The sequence below is a fragment of the Rhinolophus hipposideros genome (assembly GCF_964194185.1).
Source record: "Rhinolophus hipposideros genome assembly, chromosome: 11".
Classification (NCBI taxonomy): domain Eukaryota; kingdom Metazoa; phylum Chordata; class Mammalia; order Chiroptera; family Rhinolophidae; genus Rhinolophus; species Rhinolophus hipposideros.
The window spans coordinates 52569994-52593787 of NC_138057.1; the positions used below are offsets into that span (position 1 = coordinate 52569994).

At 36.9% G+C, this 23794-nt stretch overlaps 1 protein-coding gene across 3 annotated transcripts in view; it reads left to right on the forward strand.

Moving 5' to 3' along the window:
- The window catches only part of MELK (maternal embryonic leucine zipper kinase), a 66559-nt gene extending 43201 nt beyond the window's left edge, over positions 1-23358 (forward strand). For 2 of the 3 annotated variants that reach the window (XM_081066427.1, XM_081066428.1), the window contains exons 12-18: positions 6419-6538; positions 9878-10000; positions 12945-13176; positions 16383-16479; positions 17495-17663; positions 20504-20607; positions 22765-23296. In XM_081066427.1, coding sequence (XP_080922553.1) covers positions 6419-6538; positions 9878-10000; positions 12945-13176; positions 16383-16479; positions 17495-17663; positions 20504-20607; positions 22765-22942 — 1023 coding nt within the window. In that variant the 3' untranslated portion in view covers positions 22943-23296. Of the gene's footprint in view, positions 1-6418; positions 6539-9877; positions 10001-12944; positions 13177-16382; positions 16480-17494; positions 17664-20503; positions 20608-22764 lie in introns of all 3 variants that reach the window. The other variant, XM_081066429.1, reaches the window with a different exon arrangement.
- Positions 23359-23794: the final 436 nt, after the last annotated feature.

Below are 23794 nucleotides of genomic sequence, written 5' to 3' on the forward strand. Positions count from 1 at the left end.
CAATGATCTTCCATGTACTCGTCATCCACTTTTAACAGTTATTAACATTTTGTCATTTTATCTATATCCCAACACCTTCCCCCATCTGCCTTTTCCAGTTGGGTATGTAAAAGGAAATCCCATACATCGTGTCATTTTATCCAGAAAAAATTTGGTGTGAGATCCACAGACTTTTAAAATCTAAATTTTAAAAGCAACATACTTAGAATTTTAAGAATCATTGCAAAAAGTCTTTAAAATAATATCCTTTATTGGTCTGTACATACAATTTTCAAACTTAGAAGTGAAATGGAATGAGGAATTGTTTTCTTCTGATACAGAAAACAAAATAGATAATAAAGCATGATAGAGATTGTTTTCTAGTGTTAACATCTCTCTAAAGATCTGTTATTCTGAAAGCTAGCTAGCCATGACAGAGATCAAGAATGCTGTGAGGAAAGCAATAGTTTCTCTTCTTTTGTACTCTTTCCTCATTCTTTTTTTTTTCTCCCCCTTTTACGAGTTTCTATGCCTGTTTAATTGTTGTCAGGTAATGTCAGGTAAGTTCCATGTCTTAAATTCTAAAAGAAGCAAAGAAGAAAGTTCATGGCTGCTTACATGGATTGTTAACAGGGTCTGCTGCATTGTAAGTGCAGTTGTGAGAAAATGGCCCGTCACCTAAGGAGGCCTGGGAGGGCCTGCTGGACTTGGATTTGTGCTCTCTGATTTTGCCCGTGTATTTTCCCAGCTGTGGGCCTGGATATGGACAACCAGGTGGCCTTCGGCATGACCATCAAGGATAATGTTTCCTTAATTTCTTTAGCAATTAACATTATTGGACCCAAATAATCAGTCTCAGACTGTCTTTGGAGCCCAGTTCTGGACCATGGTTTCGTTCTTTAGACTTCCTAACTCGAGGCAGGTCCTGACGTGGCTGTGGAGCCTCCTTTCCGTGCCCTTATCGCGCTTCACCTCTCTGTTTGTACTATCTTCCCAGGGCTGCTATACCAAAGTACCACAGATTGGTGGCTTCAAACTGCAGAAATTCATTCTCTCACAGTTCTGGAGGCCAGAAGCTCAAAATCAAGGTGTTGGCTGGGCCGTGCTCCCTCCAGGGGTGTCAGGGAGGGTCCATTCCTTGCCTCTCCAGTTTCTGGTGGCTGCTAGTATTCCTTGGCTTGTCGTTGCATCACTGTAATCACTGGCTATGTGGCTACCTTGTCTTCTTATCTGTCCCTTGCCTCATTCTTCAGTGCCTGTCTATACTTATTTCCCAGTCCTAGGGAAGAGTAGAACACGTCTTCTCAACCTCGGCTGACCATTGGAATCACCTGGGAACATTAGTTCTGATGCCTACGTCCCACTCCTAGAGATTATGATTTCGTTGGTCAGGGTATGGCCTAGGCATGAGAACTTTTAAAAGCATCCCAAATGATTGCAGTGTGCAGCCAGGAATGGAGAAGCGCTACTCTAGAGTCTTGCTATTCCAAACACGTCCTAGGACCAGCAGCATCAGCATCCCTTGGTGCTTATTAGAAATGCAGAATCTCAGGCCCCACCCCAAACTTATTGAATTGGAATCTGCATCTGGATACCGCACCTAAGGGATTCATGTGTACGTTAAAGCTTGAGAAGCGTTGCTCTAAGTCAGTGATTTTCAACTGGGAGTGAGTTTGCCACTTGGAATGTTGTTCGTTGTCACAGCTGGGGTGTGTGTATGTGCTAATGGCATCTAGCGGGTAGAGGCCAGGGTTGTCACTACAATGTACAGAATAGTCCTTTATAACAAAGATTTGTCCAGGCCAAATGCCAATAGTGTTGAGGTTGAGAAATCTTGGTCTAGATAGTCTCAGAGTTCACATTGGTCCTAGGTACTTTCTAGTTTAAAGAGCCTCAGGTAAACCAGGTTTGAGATCAGCTGTGATCTGTTAATATTACTGGCATCTTGGGAGCTCTACGCTCACTTTTGGGGTGGTTAGACAGGACACAGAGAGAGAAATTTAGTGTAATCCATGCTAGTATGGTGCTGCTGATCTTCGTGCAGAGAGAAACAATATTATTCCCGAACATTCAACTCATAGACCTCACACTTTTATATTGTATTCATACATATGAATACTCTTAAACAGCCTTTATATTGCAGAAGTCAGAGTTTCATATGTCTCATGATTTTGAGCTATCCCATTGCAGCCCTCTTGAGATCCCCAAAAATGGTACTAGAGCTTCCACCTCATTGCTTTCCTTACTTTCCCTCTGTTCTTCCAGCTGTGAGTTGCTCTGGAGTGTGCGAACAGCCAGTCATCTGGGAGGGGAACTTCACTGAGGGTTACATGTGCACATGAGAACCTGTTCAGACCAAGACATCCCTTCCCTCCAGCCCTGCAGTGCAAATTCCATGTATTCTGGTGGCAGGAGCTTAAAGATTGAGGGACTTGGGAGCATGTCAGGGGAAGGATAGAGGGCCACTCTTCAGTTTCTCAAGCCCTGTGTACCAGCAGCTGCCTCTCCTCAGCCCAAGTGCCTGGGTAGTTCTTTAACACTTGGCCTGCTTGAACAATAACTGGGGACTTAAAAATGTGTTTAGTTTTCTAGACATGGTGACTTCTTTGTAACAGGTAAACCTATTGCCTTACTTTCAGACATTGGACTTTCAAAAGAGGGAACTGTCTAAAACATAAGGGAGATAGACGTTGGTTGTGTTAGACTTGTGGACTGATAACACCTGAAAGTGTACCTGATGTGTTGATTTATCTGTTGTTCAACACAGAACTCCCCTGTGCCATCTATCTTATCATAATGAGAAGTATGCAGTGGCTATGGCAAACAAGTTATAAAAAGGATGCTTTTTTGCCTAGGGAAAAAGAGCGTTTAGAGGATGGTTGTAAAACTCCTAAGCATGCTTTAAAAACTCTATCTAAATCTCTTAGCACTGTCTAGGTATTACACGTATTTACATTGCCTGGGTTATGCCATTGTTGATAAGCAAGCGGTAACTCGTTTCTGAGCCATTGTCTCTAATTAGTTTATGGCATCTTCAGAAAGGTGGCTATCATACATGAGACCATAGATATGGGAGGTGGGAAAAAAGCCTTTATTGTAGTCTTTGGAAAGTGGAGAGTGATTATAGCTACACAGTTTTCACCCAGTTCCCAAGTACTTTCTCCATGAAACCTTTTCTGCCTTTCCTTCCCCCTGCCCTGTCTGGATCAAAGTCAATATTCATGATGATTTATCACTGTACAGTGGTACCTTGGTTTTCGAATGTCTCCTTTGACGAACATTTCTGTTTACAAACACCGTAAGTTTTATGAATCTATGGTATCATTAGATAGTAAAATTCATGCTAAATTTGCAGTTTTAAGGGTTGATTTTAAAGGTATGGAACAGATGAATCCATTTTGCATTACTTTCTATTGGGAAACCATGCTTCGGTTTTCGAACGTTTCAGAACTCGAACGGTCTCCGGAACGGATTACATTCGAAAACCGAGGTACTCCTATAGTTTATATTTCTCCTAGTAGATGGATAGATCCATTATATAAATTTCAAAGCATATACTATGATTGTGACCATCTAGTCTTAACTGTTAAAATTTATAAATAAAAACAGAATTGATAGTAGCCTCTTTGGATCATATACTTTGCTAGGAGATACATAGCATTAAGTATTATTCAATATTATTAAAATTTAACACTTTTACAGGGCAGCGTCTCATAGTCTTATGAGTACATTATTTAGAAACTTTCAGTTAGATACATGGGTTGAGCATATATGTTTGCCTCCAACACTTCCTAAAACCCCACTAAAATAACAATAAAGGGATGAAAAGGCAAAAAGTTCACAATAAAGAGAATAAAAGAGAAGACAGAAGTAATGGAAGTTCTAAGATTTTGGAAGTTCTAAAATAGATAAGTGGCAGCTGGCATAGCAACCTGGAGAGAGCTGAAAGCTAAATGCCTGCAATGGGAAAGGGTAATAAATTGATTAGAGCACTTGAGCTCCAGAAAGGCTCAGGGGTCAGCGGTGCTAGGAACCTCTGAAGTCAGGGAAGTGAGCAGGTTGGAAACCAGGAAGATTGGTTGAAAATCTGTATTAGAAGCAGTTAGAACCCTGTATCACTTTCTCTATGCTGCCTCTTCCCCACCCCGGCGGAAGATTGGAGACATTGAACAAGAAACACTCTTCTTGTACCAGACACAGCTCAGGTGGAGGTGGTGAATCATTGTGGAAAGGATGCATGGACACTCACAGTCCTTACTGCACAGTGAACCGTTGCCTCTGAACCCCTTCACTGTCCAACTCTGAGAATGCTGGAACTAGGATTTTATCCTATTTGCAGTGGGGGGTGGGAAAATATTGGAAGATTCATCTGTAGGGACAACCCAAGAAAAAAAACCCTACTATAGCAATGGTTGGGAATTCAGGTTTCCTGTCTATTCACTTTAGAGAAAAGTCCTCAAGGTAATGAGCAGCCCCAGACTACACAGAGCTTTTAATTAGCTGTGTATTATAATTCTTCACTTTTAGAGACAGAGCCAAAGATCACCAGACATTTGAGGAAAATTTCTAACATGAAAGCTGGTCATGTTTTAGAGGTCAAAACAAATGGTGTGGGGTTGGAAGGGAGAAGGAAGAAAAAATAAAGATACTCAGAAAAAAATAGATTAACAGGGAATGGAAGAAAATGGCGAAGAAATGATAATTAACATTCTCAGAGGTAAGAGAAGCTATTTCTTTCTTGAAATAAGAATAAGATGACTAAAAAGGAACATTTCAAAAAACAGGTCTTAAAATGTTTAAATATGACCACAGACATGAAAAGCTCAGTAGAAATGTCTGAAATGAGTTAATGTGAAATCTTTCAAAAGTAGAACCTAGAGACAAAGAGATACCAAAGTAGAAGAGAACGGGTAAGAAAAATCCAACATATAAATAATATAAGTTGCAGGAAGATAAAACAGAGAAGAAAGAGGGGAAGAAACCATCAAAGAAATGATACAAGAAGAAATATTCCAGAACTGAGTTTCTGAGAACGTAGGGCCTTAACCAACAGTTGGCAAACGGATGAAAATAGATCCACCTAAAAGCCTGTTTTAGTGAAATTTCAGAAAATGAGAGAAAGAGAAGATCAAAAAAGCTTGTAGAGACAAAAAGCTTGCAGAAGATTATGCAGAGTGTTGGGAGCCATAAAGACTTTAGATTTTTCAATAGCTATACCAGAAGTGAGATGACCATGGAACAGTGCCTTCAAAATTGAAAATTATTATCAACTTAGAATTCTATACTCAGCCAAGGTAGAAGCAAGTGTGTGGATAGAATGCAGTCATTTATCAGACATGCGAGATCTCTAAAATTTACCTCCTATTCATCCACTCTCAGGAAGTTACTGGAGGATGTGTTTCACCAGAGCAAGAAAGCAAACAAAGAAATAGGAACACTTAGGGTCTAGGAAATAGCATACATTGTAGGACAGAGGCGAAGGGAATCCCTAGATGGACAGTTGAATGGCAGGCTGAGAAAGAAGCCAATGTGGTGCATGGAATGCAGACATCAGGTGAGACACATTAGCTGATGTGTGTGAGCATACTCAGAGGAGGTAGAGTGTTGGAGAATGTAGAGTTGAATTAATAAGACAAATAAATGCCTCTTTTTAATTTTTAACTTCAGGAAAAACAACGTTATAAAGGAAGGAAATGCAAGGATAGCACCCTGTGTGGTTTAGCTGCAGGGCTGATACTCATCTATTGTGGCCATACTAGTTGCTAAGATACTAATATGTATACACTGATTGGTAAATAACTATTACCCAGAGGGTCCTCCCTGTTGGCCTGTTACCTCCGCTAGGCCCTAGGCATCTCCCTCCAGTCCCACCTTGAAGGCATCAATTAAAAGGTTAATAATTGACCTGGCCCGGGTCCCCCAGGATCCTGCTCACCACTTGGCCTCTGTTCTGATTGGTTGGTGTCAGGGTATTAATTAAACATGTGAATATTACCTTTACTTGGTTGTGAATACTATGTATTTAAATATAATAATAATGTAAATGTTGATTTACTACAAATTATGATAAAATTATAGTAGCAGGAAGATACAGGGAGCGTGTGTGGGGAAGGAAGGAGTTGTTAGTAGAGCTAAATTCTTATTTTACCCAGTAGGAAATCTATAGTTAATATCTGAAGCTGAAAAAAAATTAAAGCTGTATAAAAATTAATTTAGAAACATAGAAAAAAGCTAAGATGTTTAAAAGTAGTTCTTTCTGGTGAGTAGAAATTGGGTGTGTGGTGTAAGAGATAGCTGTTTTTTCATTATATTCCTTGTAAAGCTGAAAAATGTTTTAAATTCTAAATGTCTGTTACATTGAGAAAAAGAAATGAAAGTAGAACATTATTTCAAAAAATGTCTTTAGTCTTCTAAACAGCTTGATTTTCTTTTCCTCCAGTGGCAGTACGATCACCTCACAGCTACCTATCTTCTGCTTCTAGCCAAGAAGGCTCGCGGAAAACCAATTCGTTTAAGGCTTCCTTCTGTTTTCTGTGGTACCCCACTCACAGATGTCAAGGTAAATGTTAGAATGTTTTGTATCAACACCTACTGCTCTTGCCGTGTGCCTGCCCTGTTCATGAGTGGATACACCACTGGGAAAGTTATCTTTGCTGGTATTAAGGAGCCAGAGGCAAGGTATTTTATGATGTAAATATTTTTGATGAGGGAAATGGGTAATTCAGAACCTGAACTTTTAAATTTTGAATGTTAACATGGCATTTTTTCAAAAAAAATCCTCCCTTCTCCTTCCACCCCCCTTCCACAAAAGTAATTCCTGATTATTGTAGAAAAATTTTAAGCCACAGATCAGCTAAAAGAAAATAGCATTTACTTTAAACTTACTATCTATAGATAATGTAGTTTATACAGAGGGTGCCAAAAAAATGTGTAAGATGAATGCAAGTCTCGTTTGACTTCTGCAATTACAAGAGGTGCTCAAAGTGGTTACCATCAGCGTCTAGACACTTCTGATTATGGCAAACTACTGCTTGAGCAATGTTGATGAAAGTGTCCACTTGTATACATTTTTTTGGCACCTCCTGTATTTTACTGTGTCTTTCTGGTCTTTTTAAAGTATGCTTATTTATGCAATTTATGTACATGTAAGTGGTTTTAAAAGACACAGTGTAATTGAATTCCAGGTAATTTAAAAAATTATTGGTAGTAAGACCTGTGAATACAGGACATATTATACTTTATGAGACATGAAACATTTCAATGAATATTTTGATACTCATTTATGTTAAGGGTTTAGGTTTTTATTTGTTTTGAACAGTAGAACAGCTCATGCAACTGAAATTCCTTGTATGAGTTAGTTGTAACCAAATTATTTTTTTCTGTTTTGTCACTTTCGTCTCATGTTCTTTGTCACGAACATTTAGAATGGTGGAGAAGCTGTACATACTTGCAAGCACCATGTCATTCCCTAGTGCTCACATTAGCCTGCTTTCTGTGTGATTCTTTGTATCTCCCATGGCTTAAAATTCTGCCTTCCAAATACTTTGCCTGATGGGTGTAGAACTTTGTGATATAGTCTTCCCTCCAGTTAATTCAGGTGTAGTTTAAATGATTTTAGCGCTAGGGAACTGTACTTTTGTTATACTCAGAGAGAGATAGTTGGAGCTATGTGTGGAATCCAGTATAGCCCAAATGATTATGTGGGTGAAGTGGTTTTTGGTTTTTTTTTAAGTCTCAAAACTCCGTTAAAAAATGTTAAAATGCCACTTCTTTTATGACCTTTTGTTGAATTCCCTTTAACATCTCATTTAGATCTCTTTTTGGCACTTGTCAATCATGTGTTGCAGGTATGGTGGGTCTTATGTCCATGCCAGACCTAGCTTGTTTCCTTTCTTCCCTCCCCAGTTAGTCTTTGACCAAACTAAGAACTAAAAAGTCTTAGTGCAAGTGGCCTGTTGTGTAAAGAAATCTCTGAAGTGAGCTAATCTTACTCCTGGGATGGTTTTCTGGTCTGTTCTTAGAGAGTTTTGTTGGGCTGGTGAATACTCCACGCATAGGCAGATCTTTTATCCATAGGTTTTGTGATCAGCCCATCAGCCACCAGCCCACATTGCCAAACTCTCAGAATCAAGGACACAAAAGCATGATGATCTTTGCTTCAAGGTCATTTCAGAAAGGCATTAAATACCTGTGTACTTAGAATAACCACTTCAACTACCTTTTTAAATTCCTGATACCTCAATTAAGAGGTCTGGGACACTTTCCTAAGCCATTGGATTTTCTTGTATCTGAATGGGCCCAGCCTCAGTTCATCTGCTTATGTGATTCATAAAGTATCCGAGTGGAAAAGATCTGGGAATATATTTACACTTCTTCGCTCTAATGAGCATTTACCTAAAATTTAATTATTTGGGTATTCATATCATTGAATCGATTTTTATAGTAGATACACATTTTAATAATGAAATAAAGTGGTAATCAAATGTTGATTTCTTTTCTGATCTTTATGCAAATCATTGAGACTTGAAGCAAGCCATACAGTCTCTTGGTTCTATTCTCCCCCTTGATCGAATCATTTTATTTCTTTGGGGTGTTGTTTATAAGAAAGTAAGTGATCCTGAACTGTTAATCAGTAGATGGCACTTTCAGTGAAACAATAATACAGTCTGATTGAAGAATCACAAAAGACCACGTTATCATCAACATCATCAGCATTTTCAGGCTCCGTGCATGGCTCTTGGGAAACAAATCTCTATAAAGTGTGGTACTTGCTCCCTAACAGTTAAGTTGAGGCAACACATATGTATAGATAACACCACGTCAGAGCAGATGGTTAGTGCCAGGTAAGGGGCAGAGGTGTGCTCCAGAGGCCTTAGGGGATGAGGGTGACCCCATGGGTTATCCAAACCAGATCCATAGTCAAGGTAAGAAAAATGAAAAAGAAGGAGCACGGTATTCAGAGCAAGATAAATGGAATTAGCACAAGCTCAGGCACCTAAAAGTGCTGGATATATTCTGTTGATAGTGGCTAGACTTGTTTGGCTGAAATGAAAAATTCAAGCAGGGGAAAAGTGAGAGTGGAAGAGAATAGGTCAGGGATGTGTGTGTGCTGCTACTCTCGACTGTAGTACCCATGACAGCCCTCATTCATACAAACTATACTGTTCCCCACTGAGCCTAGACTTAGCTTTTGTATTTCTCTCAGCCTAGCACTATAGCTAGGTGCAGTTGATGGTAAGTGGAAGTTCTAGAGAACTCTGTCATCCCTGGCTGAGAGGGTGGAAAGATTGCTGGCAGAGACCACATTGATGTTTCAATAGTTTAGGTTTGAGAAGATTTGTCCTTGAATTAGAACAGTGGCAGTGGGCCTAGCAAAGAAAGGATGAGGTGTAAGAAATTCAAGTAAAATTGTCTGGCCAGGTTAACTAAATGTTAAGGGAAGATGAAGAAGGGAGAAATGAAAAATATAAGTATACTCCATTGTCTTAGAATTAATTTATTCCTAGTAGAAATTGCGAACTACTGTGTTCTTATAGCTAAGAAACTTGTATTTCAAAGTTGTTTCTCTTCCATCTTCTACTTTGTCAGAGCTTTTTATTTGTAGATTTGCAAAGAAGTTATTTGACTGGCATTATAAAGATTATCTATAATTATCTAGAAAATGATAAGCTAAGTAGTATGCCATAAACATAAGAATGTACCAAGGAATATTTGAAAATTAGGAGATAATCTGAATTAAAAATTTTTGACTTCCTGTTTTCTGTAATGAATAGCCAACTCCTTCAATATACCATTTCATTTGTTTCTGCTTCCAGGGCTTTGCCCTGTGCCGGGAATATACCATTTTAAAAATTGAGTCATGGTGGTGTTGTCTCTAAGTTCTTCTATTTTTGCATAGTCAAAGAACTTAAGTCTAGAAGATGTGACCACAAGTGATGAAAATTATGTGGCTGGATTAATAGACTGTGAATGGTGTGACGACAGTTCCTCAGCAGATGTGGCTACTCCCCGAACACCACAGGTTGGTTAACTTTATTTCTATTTAAAGCAGGACACGTTGTCTCAATTATACAAAAATCAGGACTCTAACATGTGATCTAGTATGTGCTTGCAAATTTAATGATTTCCTAAACCACTGAAAACATTAATGAGAGTATGTTGGGATATGAATGAAAGGGAAACCAATTATTTCCACATTGAAGAAAGCCAAGATTCTATTTTGGAACACTTTACTGCTTCTTTTCCTCCTCTTTTCTCTTTTTTAAATGAGGTATAATTTACATGTAGTTAGTTAAATTCACCATTTTAGTGTACAATTCTACGTTTTGACAAATGCATACAGTAGTGGGACACCCACCAAAATCAAGAATAGTTCTGTTGCCCCCCCCAATTTCCTCATGCCCCTTGGTAGTCACCTCCCCCTTCCTCCCAACTCAGAACAGCAACTGATCTGTTTTCCTCTCCTTTCAATAATCTTTTTATCCTACTTGGAGTTTGTTGAGCTTCTTGCATGTATAGTTAATATTTTCCCTCCACTCACAGAGGGGGCCACAAAGAGTGTACTTTTTCCTTCAATAGTGGAATACAGCAGCAGGTGTGCGCGTTTCTGCTCAGGGAAGCGCACCAGAGATTCAGAATACGAAGTTTTTCTTGGGGGCTGTTTACTTAGGCCCTTAATATTTTCTAATCTGGGGAGTGTAAAGTGATATTTCACTATGGTTTTAATTTATACTTTTCTAATTACTTAGGCATCTTTTCATGCATTAATTGGTCAATGGTATTTCCTTGTCTATGAAATGGTTTTTCATTTGCTTTGCCTATTTTTCTGTTGGATTGTTTCTTTTTTCTTGTATGGAAGAAGATCTCAATCTTAATTCTGATCCTTTGTTGGATATGTATTACAGATATATTATCTGAGTTTGTCACTTGCTTTTTCACTTTGATGACAGAAGTCACTAATTTTAAAGAGTTAGAAGTTGTCAGCATTTTCCTTTATGGTTTGTAATTTTTGTGTCTTTTTACAAGTCCTTCCTTATCCAAAAGTCGTAAATGCATTCAAATATATTGCTTCTAAATGTTTTAAAGTTTTTCCTTTCACATTTAAGTTTTTAATCTATCAGGAATTAATTCTCCTGTATGGTATGAGGTAAGGAACCAATTTTTCTCTCATATTATCAGTTGTACCAGCACCATTGAAAAGTCCACTCTTTCCCCGCCTATCTACTCAGGTACGTGTACGATATATCAAATTGTCATATGCATATGTCTGTTTCTGGTCTATTTTATTTTATTGGTTTATTTGTACCAATACCACGCATCTTAATTAATTTTATAATAGTTATTTTATCTGGTTGGACAATTTCCTCTTCCTCTTCCTCTTGGCTATTCTTGTCTCTTTGCATTTCCATATACATTTTAGAATCATCTTGACAAATTTCACATACTCAAAAATTGAAATTACATTGAATTTAAGATTTACTTTGAGAAAAATTGAAATCTAGACCCTTAAATTAAATCCCTTACCCATAAACACAATATATCTCTCTATTTATTAGGTTTTAGTTAATTGCTTTCAATAAACTTTTCTAAATTTTTCCCAAAAAGTCTTACATATCTTTTTAGTAGATTTATTTCTAGGTACTTTTATTTTTTATTACTATTGGGAATGGTGGGTATTAAAAAAATCACATGTTTTTACCATCTGGACTGGCATACAAACATGAAATTGACTTGTGTATTGATCTTATATTCAACAACTTTCCTAAACTCTTTAATTCTTATAATTTGTTGTATATTCTTTTGAGTGTTCTACATAGAGAATTATATCATCTATGGATGATAGTTTTATTTCTTCCAAGTCTTATGCCTTTAATACCTTTTTCTTTTATTACTACACTTAGTGGTCCTAGCAGGATAACAGACATTCTGTGTTCTTCCCAATTATAAAAAAGGCTCTGTGGAATACACTTAGGCTAAGATTAAGGGTTGAGAGCTTGGGTTGTGCTGGGTTGAAGCTTTTCTTTTAGATAGGAGTTGTGTTTGCTTTTACCATACTCCTGGAACACAACCAATTTAGGACTACTTTAAATTAAATTCTAGGCTTGAGATTTCTGGGACCATGCACATAATATGAATTTGGGTCCCAATCCTATGTAAAGGCTGTCCTATGGTTGCTTACAAATTATTAAGGGAAACTTTATTTTCTCTTTCAGAGCTAAGGCCAAGAGAGACCATTTTCTTGGCGTGTCCTTTGCAGGATAGATTTATATTTAGTTCACTATTTCATTTTAGTTATAGCCTCTCCTGGCTTTTCATGGGAGCTTTGGATCTAACTTAGCGTTTCGTGTAGGTCTACGACTTCCATGGCTGTTAAAGCTCATGCTGTAGGTTATCTGATAAAGTAGGTAGAGGCCCTTAGGGAAGTGGGTAGTCTCATCCTTGGTTACATTTTATGGATTCATGCTCCTATATTAGTTTGACCTCTGAGGACTTTCCTTACTATTTTACAAGCTCAACTATAAATTAAAAAGTATTTTCTATCAGCGTATCTGTTAGAGCATTTTAAATTGGTTTTCCTGCCCTAATAATCATTGACTAAACTTTTATTTTTTGGTACATATTAGAGACAAATCATGGCAATCTAGGAATAGGAAGCAATTTTTAGGGATTTATTTGTGGCCATTCTCAATATTGCCTAGGACCTGGGTATGTTAGAGTAAACATTTAGTCTGAAACATCGAAAACTATCTGTCAATAGAATGGACTAAAGTGACCTATGTGTATGCGTGCTAAAGAGAACTGAATATCCATTTTCAAATTTCTTGGTATTGCCAATAATATCCTTTTGGTAGTATTTCATTTTAATAAAAAAATGGTACAAGGTAATTTGCAAATGATTAAGGCATGTTGTAAAGAAATTGACTTTCTTCTTCAGTGTGCTTTATCCAGTGACTTTTTTTTTCCAGTTTGCGAAGCATTGGACAGAATCAAATGGTCCGGAATCTAAATCATTAACTCCAGTTTTATGCAGAGCATCTGCCAATAAATTAGAGAACAAAGAGAATGTATATACTCCTAAGTCTGCTGTAAAGAATGAAGACTGCTTTGTATTTCCTGAGCCAAAGACTCCAGTTAATAAGAACCAGCATAAAAGAGAAATACTCACTACACCAAATCGTTACACTACACCCTCGAAAGGTATTTACTGAAACACCATTAAATTATGTTGTTCTTACTGTGTTTCCCCAAAAATAAGACCTAGCCAGACAATCAGCTCTAATGCATCTTTTGGATGCAAAAATTAATATAAGACCTGGTATTATATGATATTATATTATTATATAAGACCCAGTTTTATATTATAGTAAAATAAGACTGGGTCTTGCTCCAAAAGACACATGAGAGCTGATTGTCCGGCTAGGTCTTATTTTCGGGGAAACCGGGTACCAATAACTAAATAAATAAACGTATAGCAGGTCAGAAATGACTAGCATCGCTCTCAGGAATTTCTAGGAGAAGCCAAACTGGGTTTTTATTATGTATTACTTGCATTAGTTGAAATGAAAGCATATTAGTCACCTTGTCATTTTTCTCAAGTGATACTGAGTTTTTCTCTCTTTCACATATGTAAAGTTGAATCATAGTATCACAGAATGTCAAAGCTGAAAGGCAAATTAGAGCTCATTCAATCCACTTGCCTTTTTTATAGCTGAGGAACCTGAGATTCAGACATGGGAAGTGCTTTGCCCAAGGTCATATATCTAGGTTTAGACTTCGTTTGGCCCCTTTGCCCTCACTTATAATGACTAAACTGAAGTCTCTGCTGATCCTTCTCTGCCTCGTTGTATTACTGCCTACACACCAGCAGACTGGGTAAATCTGTGATGCCTTTCCAGATATCCATGCCCAGATATTACAACTCTCTCATTTCCCTTGGTTTCCTCTCTTCGGCTTAATCATCACCAATTATTTAAGCTGTTTCCTTTATGACACCTAAGTGTTTTAGTTGCTGGCCATCTAGACACATTTTATTTTGTGAGTGTTCCTTTTAAAACAGTGCCTAGAACTTTACCCAGTTTTCTACTACTGGGTCTTATCAGGATAAGACAGTATCATAAAAGTAGAGTCTCTGCCATGTTTATTGCAACATGGCATACTACCGAAGAGGGGCCATATTTGTTGTCTGGTACATAGTAGGTGCCCAATGCCTGGTATATAGTGGGGGCCATATCTGTTGAATGAAGGAATGAATAAATTAGAGCTTGAAGGAACTTTATTTACCGAGATAGAGTCTATGTCACTTTTTAAAATGATATCTAAACTTTATATTAGCCTTTTTCCCAGCAGTTGTGACCTACTCTTGTGAAATGTTAAGATCCTAACGAACCCAAACTCTGAAACATTGCCATGTTAACTGCTACTAAACTGCATCCTGTCTTTGTGCTTCTAGTTTGCTAATGGGACTGATAGCCAGTTCCAGAGTTTTCCCTCTTATATATAAAAATCTGAAAAACTTTGTCAGAATATTTGCTACAAGTCCTGTTAATCACATTTTCCAGTCCATCAACTCAAACAACACTTTCCCCAAAATTATGAGGCTCGTTTGGTATGATGATGATGGTGTGTGTGTATGTGTATGGCTGCCTGTGGTTGTTATGAGGGTTCAGTGAGGTAACACCTGCACGTAGTAGGACCTCAATAGTGTTTGCTATTTCATCTTTTCCTGGTGTGTGTGTGTGGGTGGGGGGGAGCTCTTTCTGTTAAGTTATTTCTCTTAATATAGGTACAACATCCTTTGTGAGGAGTGGGGTTGGGCAGGGAGATAAGATGGACCGTTAGCTCATCTTAGCTCATTCAAGGCTTTTACAAAAAAGCCTTTGATGCCTTAGTTCCTTCATTATTGATATTTTCTACTTTTATGTAATTCTGAAGGTTTTGAAATATGGATAATTTAGAATTTATAATCTTAAAGTGTCATCAGTTTACATGTCATGTCCCTGTGAGAAAGATTATGCTGGTCAAAAGCTATTATTGCTGTTTTTCTTTAAACATAAGCGTTGCCTATGGGAGCAAGTACCTGAAGCCCCGATTGATAGCTTCCGTTAGTGCTTTGCATTTTACTTTCTCTCTGACTCATTTTTGACATAAACATTAATTTCATTTTTCTGAGTCCTGTTTAATCCAGTCAGTGACATTTTGTTGAAGGGTAACTATGTATAGTATTACAAAGTATACAGAGATGAAAACTGTTTTCATACTTGTTATTGATCTTATTTTCTTGTTCTTGTGGAATCGGTAGGAATAGTGCTAGAGTCATAAACAAAACTAAACATCCGATCTCTTTTTAAAAACTTAGTATTGTATATTTATTATAAAGTGAATAATATTATCTTTAAAGGTATACAACTTTTATTTATTTACTTATTTTTAACATTTTAAAAGTTTTCAATTATAGTCGACATTCAGTATTGTATTAGTTTCAGGTGTACAGCATAGTGGTTAGACATTTACATAACATATGACGTGCTCACCTCAATAAACTAGTACCTATCTGACACTATTCGTAGTTATAATATTATTGACTATATCCCCTATGCTGTATTTTACTTCCCTGTGACTATTTTTATAACTGGCAATTTGTACTTTTTAATCCTTTTCACCTTTTTCATCGAGCCTTCCAATCCCCCTTCCATCTAATGGCCATCAATTTGTTCTCTGTATCTATGAGTTTGTTTCTGTTTCATTTGTTCATTTATTTTGTTTTTTAGATTCTACATGTAAATGAAATCATGTGGTATTTATCTTTCTCTGTCTTAATTTCACTTAGCACAGTAACCATATTTGTTAATGCAAATTTGTGACAAACTATCTGGGATACAAAGTCCTGCTAGAATAAAACACAAAATTCTGCAATAGGGAATATAAAAATGAGCAAAGCTTACTTCTCTTTAATAACTTCTGTCAAGCATTCACAGGGGTTGTCAAGCTAATAGGAGTTGAATAGGGCTGTGACTTGAATTAACACCTCTCAATACTATATCAATTAAATGCATAAATTGAGTTATTGTATAAATACATATTGACTTTTATTTATAGAAAGGAGAATCAGTAATCACAAAATCTGTATTTATCTATTTAGATCTCATGATATTTATAATAAAATCATAAGCATGGCCTCAGTTTTGCAGTGAAGAAAAAGAAGAGTAACACATGCAAAGGAAAATGATGTTTTTATTATAAATTACACAAACATTTATTTAAAGAATTAGGGCCTTAACATCACCAGGAAAATGATTATAGTATTTCTGAGTCAATGAATGAGGTGATGTATGCATTATTGATAGAAATTTTGAAACCGTAGCATGTCAACTACATACGGTTTGTGTTTGTTGTTTTTCTAATAGTTAGAAACCAGTGCCTGAAAGAAACCCCAATTAAAATGCCAGTCAATTCAGCCGGAACAGAGAAGTTAATCACAGGTGTCATTAGTCCTGAGAGGCGGTAAGTGTTCTGTTTTTTTAGATTCTTTGAGCTTTAGTATATGTAACCAGATTTCCTTTTTTCATATATGCTACACCTGATTAAGGTAAACCATGATGTAGATTCTGTCGGAGACTGTAGGGATGTTTGTGTGTCGAGGCTGGTCTGTGGTCATTATGGGAGCTGTTGCCACTGCCTTCCTCACAGGGGAGAATTGTGAAACTTGTCAGCAGTGGCGCTGGCACCTCCACTGAAAGTACAGCGGGCTTGGAAGACAGTGGCCCTGGTTTTATTCTCTGAGGCCCATATTTCCCTACACTTCTGCCCGCAGAGTATAGACATCCACTAACGGTAACAGTCGCTCAAACAGTAAAGATACTAAGAGGTGAGAAAATGTGTTCTTCTTGTATGAATGGTTCAGCAGCATAGGTAACCCTTCATTGTCTTTTATCGCTATTATTTTAAGCAGGATCCATTTTGAGGACAATTGAGGGAATTAGAATGTGAACTAGCTATTAGATGATACTATGGCGTTATTAATTTTCTTGATGTTCTAATGGTATTGTGGTTATGGAGGAGAATGTCCTTATTTATTGGCAATGTTTGCTGAAGTGTTTCAGAGTGAAGTATCATGATATCTTCAGATGGGTTACTTTTATATGGCTCAGCAAAGATGTACATATATTTAATGTATTTATTGTCTATCTATATACATAGAGAAAGCAAATGTGGCAAAATATTAACAATTGTTGAATCTGAGGATATATGGGTATTCATTGTACTATTCATTTAACTTTTCTCTATATTTGACATTAAAATAAAAGTTTGGGGAAAAATAGTTTTGCTAAGTGGCATTTGGCTGGGGGGGGTATGGCTACATTCCAGCGGGAGATGGCTTTTGTGCCCGCTGAGAAGGAGTGAGACGGGCTGGCCTGAATGAGGCCCACCTTACAAACAGCACAAAAGCATGACCTGTGAGGGCCCCAGTAGGCAGGAGGCCCAACTCTACTCATGAGTGTTTTTTTCTTTTTTTAAGGTGTCGCTCGGTGGAACTGGATCTCAACCAAGTACATGTAGAGGATACTCCTAAAAGAAAAGGACCCAAAGTGTTTGGGAGCCTTGAAAGAGGGTTGGATAAAGTTATCACCGTGCTTACCAGGAGCAAAAGAAAGGGCTCTGCCAAAGATGGGCCAAGAAGACTAAAAGTAAGTGGACTGGAAATCTTTAATGAAGATTAAAGTCAGAAGGTGACTGCTACTGAACTCCTTTTTTTTTTTTTTTTTAAAAGAAAAGTACTAAAAAAAAAAAAAAGAAAAGTACTAAATGAATGGATTAGTATTTTTTATTTACTTATTCATTCATTTAGTTAATACATATTTTTTGAGCATCTAAAACATGCATGCTATTGTGCAGTGGGCTTTGAGAACACACAGGTAAATTAGATACGGCTGCCCTTTTCAAGAAGCAATACCTGTAATTCAGATATTCCAGTTTAGGTAGAGGGGTTAACGGCAGAGGCAACATGGAGGTGGGGGAGCATGAGGCGTATACGAGGAACTGCTTTAAGGAGGCTTTAAGGATGGGGACTGGAGCTCTGTTGTCATATCTCTGGCCCTCAGAAGAGTCTCTGACACCTGGGTACCCTTGGGGGCCCTCATGGAGTATCTGAGTGCATGGGAAATTCATTTGAACTTTGAGTGTTGTTTGTGTGAAGAAAATAGTGAGCAACAGGCAGGGAAGGTAGGCTGGCTAAGAGCTTTGGACCTTATTTGATAGACTTATTATGCTTTAAAAGGTTGACCGTGTCAGTGATGTAGATACTCTATTTGGTGGGAAAGGAAAAGGAAAAGAAGTCACTAGTAGGTATAGAATACTTCTTACTTTCTTGGATTCTCTCTGAGCATTCATTCAAACATTTAATGAATGGCATTTTTGTTTGGGGAGGTAAGAGGTAAAGGGATGAATAAGACACAACACATGGCCTTGAGGGACTCACAGAGTGGCAGTGAGAGCAGACAGGATGTTGTCGCTTTGACACACCAGTCTCAGTGCTGTAAGAAAAACGTGTTCCAAGAGGGGTGGGCCCAGAGGAGGGGGAAGAAGAAGGTAATGCGCCCTGTGAGTTGGGGACTGGGTCTCTGTCTAGTTTTTACACTGAGGGTCTCATTTTGAGCAAATCTGGGCAAGTTTGGGGGAATGAAAATGCTGAGCTGTTGGGCAGAAGGGTGCTTCAGGGGAGATTGTGCTGGATCCCATTTATGTCTTAAAGTGGAAGAAGATAGGACTTACCCATTAGTATTTGTTGCCTTGTTGAATTTACATAATACACTGAAAAGTTTTGTGTTACATATGACTGTTTATTAGGCATATTTTATCCTTTTATTCTTAGATTAGTTAGAGACAATTGTAAAGTGTTCCAAACCGTGACATTGGGATTAAGAAAACCATCGTGCCATTTCCCTGAAAAACATTAAACAATAAAGAAAATTAAGGAAACTTGTCCAATTATATATATCATTGAGAAGCTAAGCAGTGTCAAATGCTAATGGATAAAGTACGATTAATTCTTTATTTTATAAAAGGGATCACTTAAATTGCGATTTGAAAGTGTTCAGTTTATTATTATCTTGACAAAGCCAATTTACTTTGGTGAAAGATCCTGGATTGGGATCCAGGAGACAGTCCCATCATAGCTGTGCCACATGTTCCTTTTATAACTTGAAGCTGGGCTTCTCAAATGCCAGTCATTTAATACTTACCTTTATATCAGCCTATCATCATATCATCTGCGCTGTTATTTATCTGGTATTATCTTTATATTGACTCTTTTCTTAAAAAAACCCCACCCGATTTATAGGGATACAATTGATGTACAATAAACTGCAGACATTAAAAATGTACAGTTAACATACTTTCAGCATTAAAGATGTACCTGGGAAACAATCACAATTAAAATGACTAACTTAGAAAAAATTTATGTTTACTTAAAAGGAAACTACGTATTATTAGTTTTGCTAATTATATTTTTTCCTAAATCAGATTGGCACAAATATATAAGTATTAAAATAAAAAAATTTACTCCTGTACCAGTCAGAGTTATCTTGTATATCTCCAGTGATAGTTCACATTCTGGGAAACCCCACCCTAAGAAATATATATCTCATTTTTTGGGACACAGGTTCTTAATTTAAAAAGTAAGGTAGTTGGATGTTTTCCAAGCTTAGGATTTTGTTATTTATAAAAACTCAAATCTGAAAGACTTAGAAAGTATGATTTTGTTTGAGTGAAGTACTACTAGGAAGATAGGGATTTCTGTCTGTCTCCAGGACCTATTAAAACAGTGTTTGGCACATAGTCAACCTTTAGTAGCTGTTTGGATGGATGGATGGATGGATGGATGGATGGATGGATGGATGGATGGATGGATGGATGGACAGATGGATGGCTAGATTCAGTTAAGAATGAAATTATCTGAGAACTCGGCTCTCACTAAATGAGAAAAAAAAATAACTTGATTCTACTTTTTCAGACGGAATACTTTTTATATTCATTTTCACATAGAATTGTCATAGAATCAGCTCCTGGGATTCTATGATGTTCTTTAAATAATCAGGAAAGAATTAAGGAAACATATCCAATTATATACAAACAAAATATTCTAGGGCATTTGTTTCATCTTCCCACAGTTTACATTTCAGGACTGTTACTGTCTCTATCATAGTGGAGGAAGGGAGAAAGAGGTAAAGCTCAAACGGGTAGACATTATTTAATATTTACTTCTTAAAAAAGATTGGTAGGAGAGGAAGATGAAAGTGTTAAAAGGATGATCTGGATATAGTTCCTGATTTCTCTAAGCTTTCCTTGTGCCATCTTAATCCAATTTATCCAATCCAAGAGTTGGTTGTAAATTCTTTCAGTATTTTTCTTGAAACATTTCCATTTGAAATGGTTCTATATGGAGGAGTTTGGGATCTCTAAATCAAATAGGGTGGTCTTTGTGTTGGTGTAAAGATTTACTTCTCATCCCACCTTTTTCTTTTTCAAGCTTCATTATAATGTGACCACAACCAGATTAGTGAATCCAGATCAACTCTTGAATGAAATAATGTCTGTTCTTCCAAAGAAGCACGTTGACTTTGTACAGAAGGGGTAAGAAGCACACTGACACGCTGTTGCATGTATTACTTGATATCAATTGAGCTTTGAGAAAACACGGATTGGTTCCCCACTCCCCCCTTTAAAAAATACATTTCTCCCACCTCATTCCAAAAAGCTTTTGTGGTAGTGTCATTGTTCATAATTTAATCTGTTTTGCTTGATACGAGCTATAGAAATTTTTTTAAGTATTGTCACCACTTTTGAAGTTAGACTTTTTCAAAATAAGAGAATCTGAACTTCTTCCAGTTTTCTTTTACATCCTTTATTTTCTTTTGATGTTCTGCTTTACAATAATACTTATAAATTATAACCTAAATTTATGAGACACCTCAAACAAATCAAGGATCTATATAAATTCCTTTTCTTTATGACTTGATATTTTACAAGATTAGGTTTTTAGCACTTCAGAAAGTCATGTCACCGTAATTCTTTTCCACTGTTGAGTGAACTGCCATCGAGCCTCCGTGATTATGATCCCATGGTCTGAATAGCCAGACCTCTTCTGATTAAGATGTTCACATTTCCAAACATTTCCACTCAGTGTGTCATTTTAAAATTTCATTATTAATGCAGCTAAGAAGAGCCACTAATAGATTTAACAAAAACATTTAGATAGAATAGTCAATCTAGAGTTAAGATTTTAAGAAACAATCTTTTGCAAAAGTAATTTTACTTTCACCTCTCTGTAAATGTTAGCAAGCATTCTTTATGTGAACTTGGGCTTTCTTCTTTAGACGTCATTAGAATACATCTAACTCATGCTTGGGGTTCAGCCACAGTTCCAGGACCTCCAGCCAAATCCATATCAGAAAACTTTCAATCATCTTCTCTTCAGCATATGGTCTCTACCACATCACTAACTGGCTGTTAACCAGGAATTTGTTCTTCTAACTTCCTGATGAACCAGAAGGTCTCTGCCTTGATCCTTTTTTTTTTTTCTTTTTACCTTCTCTGTTTGTTTTTACCTTCTTTGATACAAAGCAGAATAACAAAAGCTAAGTTTTTCAGTTGTGTGATTGTACTGCTCTCAGTTATATTCCATTATTATCTTTTTCCAATCAGGAATAATTACTTTTTCTCTTCCATATGACTAAATTGCTCTAGGCTTTGTCTTCCCATCAGGAACCATCACTACAGGTTACTCCTTTCAGAGTGTCTGATATTGACTGCTTATTTTAAGAGGTCAAGCCCCAAAACATAACTAAGTTAATAAGAAAAAGAGTGACATTTTGTGAAAACTTATAATACATGACAGATACAAGTAATTCCTCCACATTTCTGCGGAACAGTGCCTGATCATGTGCTCCTAAGTACTTAGGGAACTGAAATTTAAAATCGATCCTGTTTTTATTGTTTGTATGTATTGCAGATCAGTAAGACAAATAAAACTAAAATATAATGTAAAGTAATTAAAAAATTGATTTACATGAATTTAGTTTATGCAACTTTTCAGGAGCATACCTATTTCTTAAGATGTGTTAGGCTTCATTTAGTCTGGGCCTTTCAATTATCAGAGTAGTTAACGTGGCAGTTCTAATTATATATGCCATACATTTCAACCGTGGAAATGTACCATCTCCTTGGTCTTTGTTTTGTAACTCTGCCATGAAATGTAACAATCATAACTCCTTATTACTATTGGAAAAACCTCAAAAACACGTGTCCTTCTGACAGGTTGGTGACTTCAGCTTTATTTATACGAAAGACAGAAGTTTCTGATGAGGTGCATGCAAAAAATATTTTTAATCTTCCCTGAGCTTTCCTTTCTCGTGAAAATTGTGGAAATGGCCTAATGTTCACGGATTACATTGTTGAAAGAGTTGCATAAAGGATGCCAGAAGATTTCTTGAGCATGAATAGCATGTATAGCTATGAAAGAAGGGCTTTTCTTGGAGCAAGGGAGAATTCTGGTAAAGCCTTTTCATCTTTATTCTTTCTTAAGATCCTAGTTCAGCTTCTGGGAGAATACCAGTCATACTCCATCACTAAAGCATAGCGAGGTCATTTGGAAACTGTAAGCAGTAATATATTGCTTAATAGGAAATAATGGTGTATTTTTTCCACCAGCCTCCTAGAGGCTTAGAAATCTCTTGTATTATACAGAATATTCATGGTTCTACTAACTGGCTTTTATCTTGTTCTTCACAGCTATACACTGAAGTGTCAAACACAGTCAGATTTTGGCAAAGTGACAATGCAGTTTGAACTAGAAGTGTGCCAGCTTCAAAAACCCGATGTGGTGGGTATCAGGAGGCAGAGGCTTAAGGGTGATGCCTGGGTTTACAAGAGATTAGTGGAAGACATCCTATCTAGCTGCAAGGTATAATTGATGGATGGTTTCCATCCTGCTGGAGGAGTGTGGGTGTGATACAGCCCATGTGGAGACTGGTACATTTGGTTTGATTGTTCAGGTCCACTGGAACTACAAACTCGTTTCTGAAGAACTGTCTTCAAGACCAGTATCTTTTTGTTTTTAAACCAAAGATATTATTTTGTAGATGAATGTAAGGCCAGCCTATCTGTCATTATCTGTTCTGTCTCTTTTAATCATGTGGCTTTGTGTATCAATAACTGTTGACTTTCCTAGATTCACTTCCATATGTGAATGTAAGCTCTTAACTATGTCTCCTTTTAATGTGTAATTTCTTTCTGAAATAAAACCATTTGTGAATATAGCAGGCTTCTTCTCTTCTTTGTATTTAATTTTGATTCAAATAAAACCTCAAATGGCTTCCTGACTATTAAGTAGAGACTATTTGGAGTATGTTTTATCTGTTATCAAATATGCCTTGGGCAGAAAAACAGATAAGAATTCATTTGCATAATTTTTTCCTGTGTCTGATTTAAGTAGGATTTATTGAGATCGTTAACTAAGTCACAGCTGTGGTTACCAGAGTTAAACAACACATTTAATATGTTGAATAAAAGAGTATTGACTTCAGTAAGTGTGTTCGGTCAACAATGATAAGTATCTGAACTATGAACCTCCATGCAATGCTACTTTATGGTAATTTTTCTTAAGTCTCAATGTTGGCCCCAAATTTGTATTTTTATTTCATTTTATTGGTCTCTAAAGGCCAGCACTCAAGTTATGTTTGTATGGATTTTACCAATTAAACTAGTTGGAGAAAAAATAGCACCATCTCTAGTCAGTAGTCAAGGCATATTTTGTCATTTA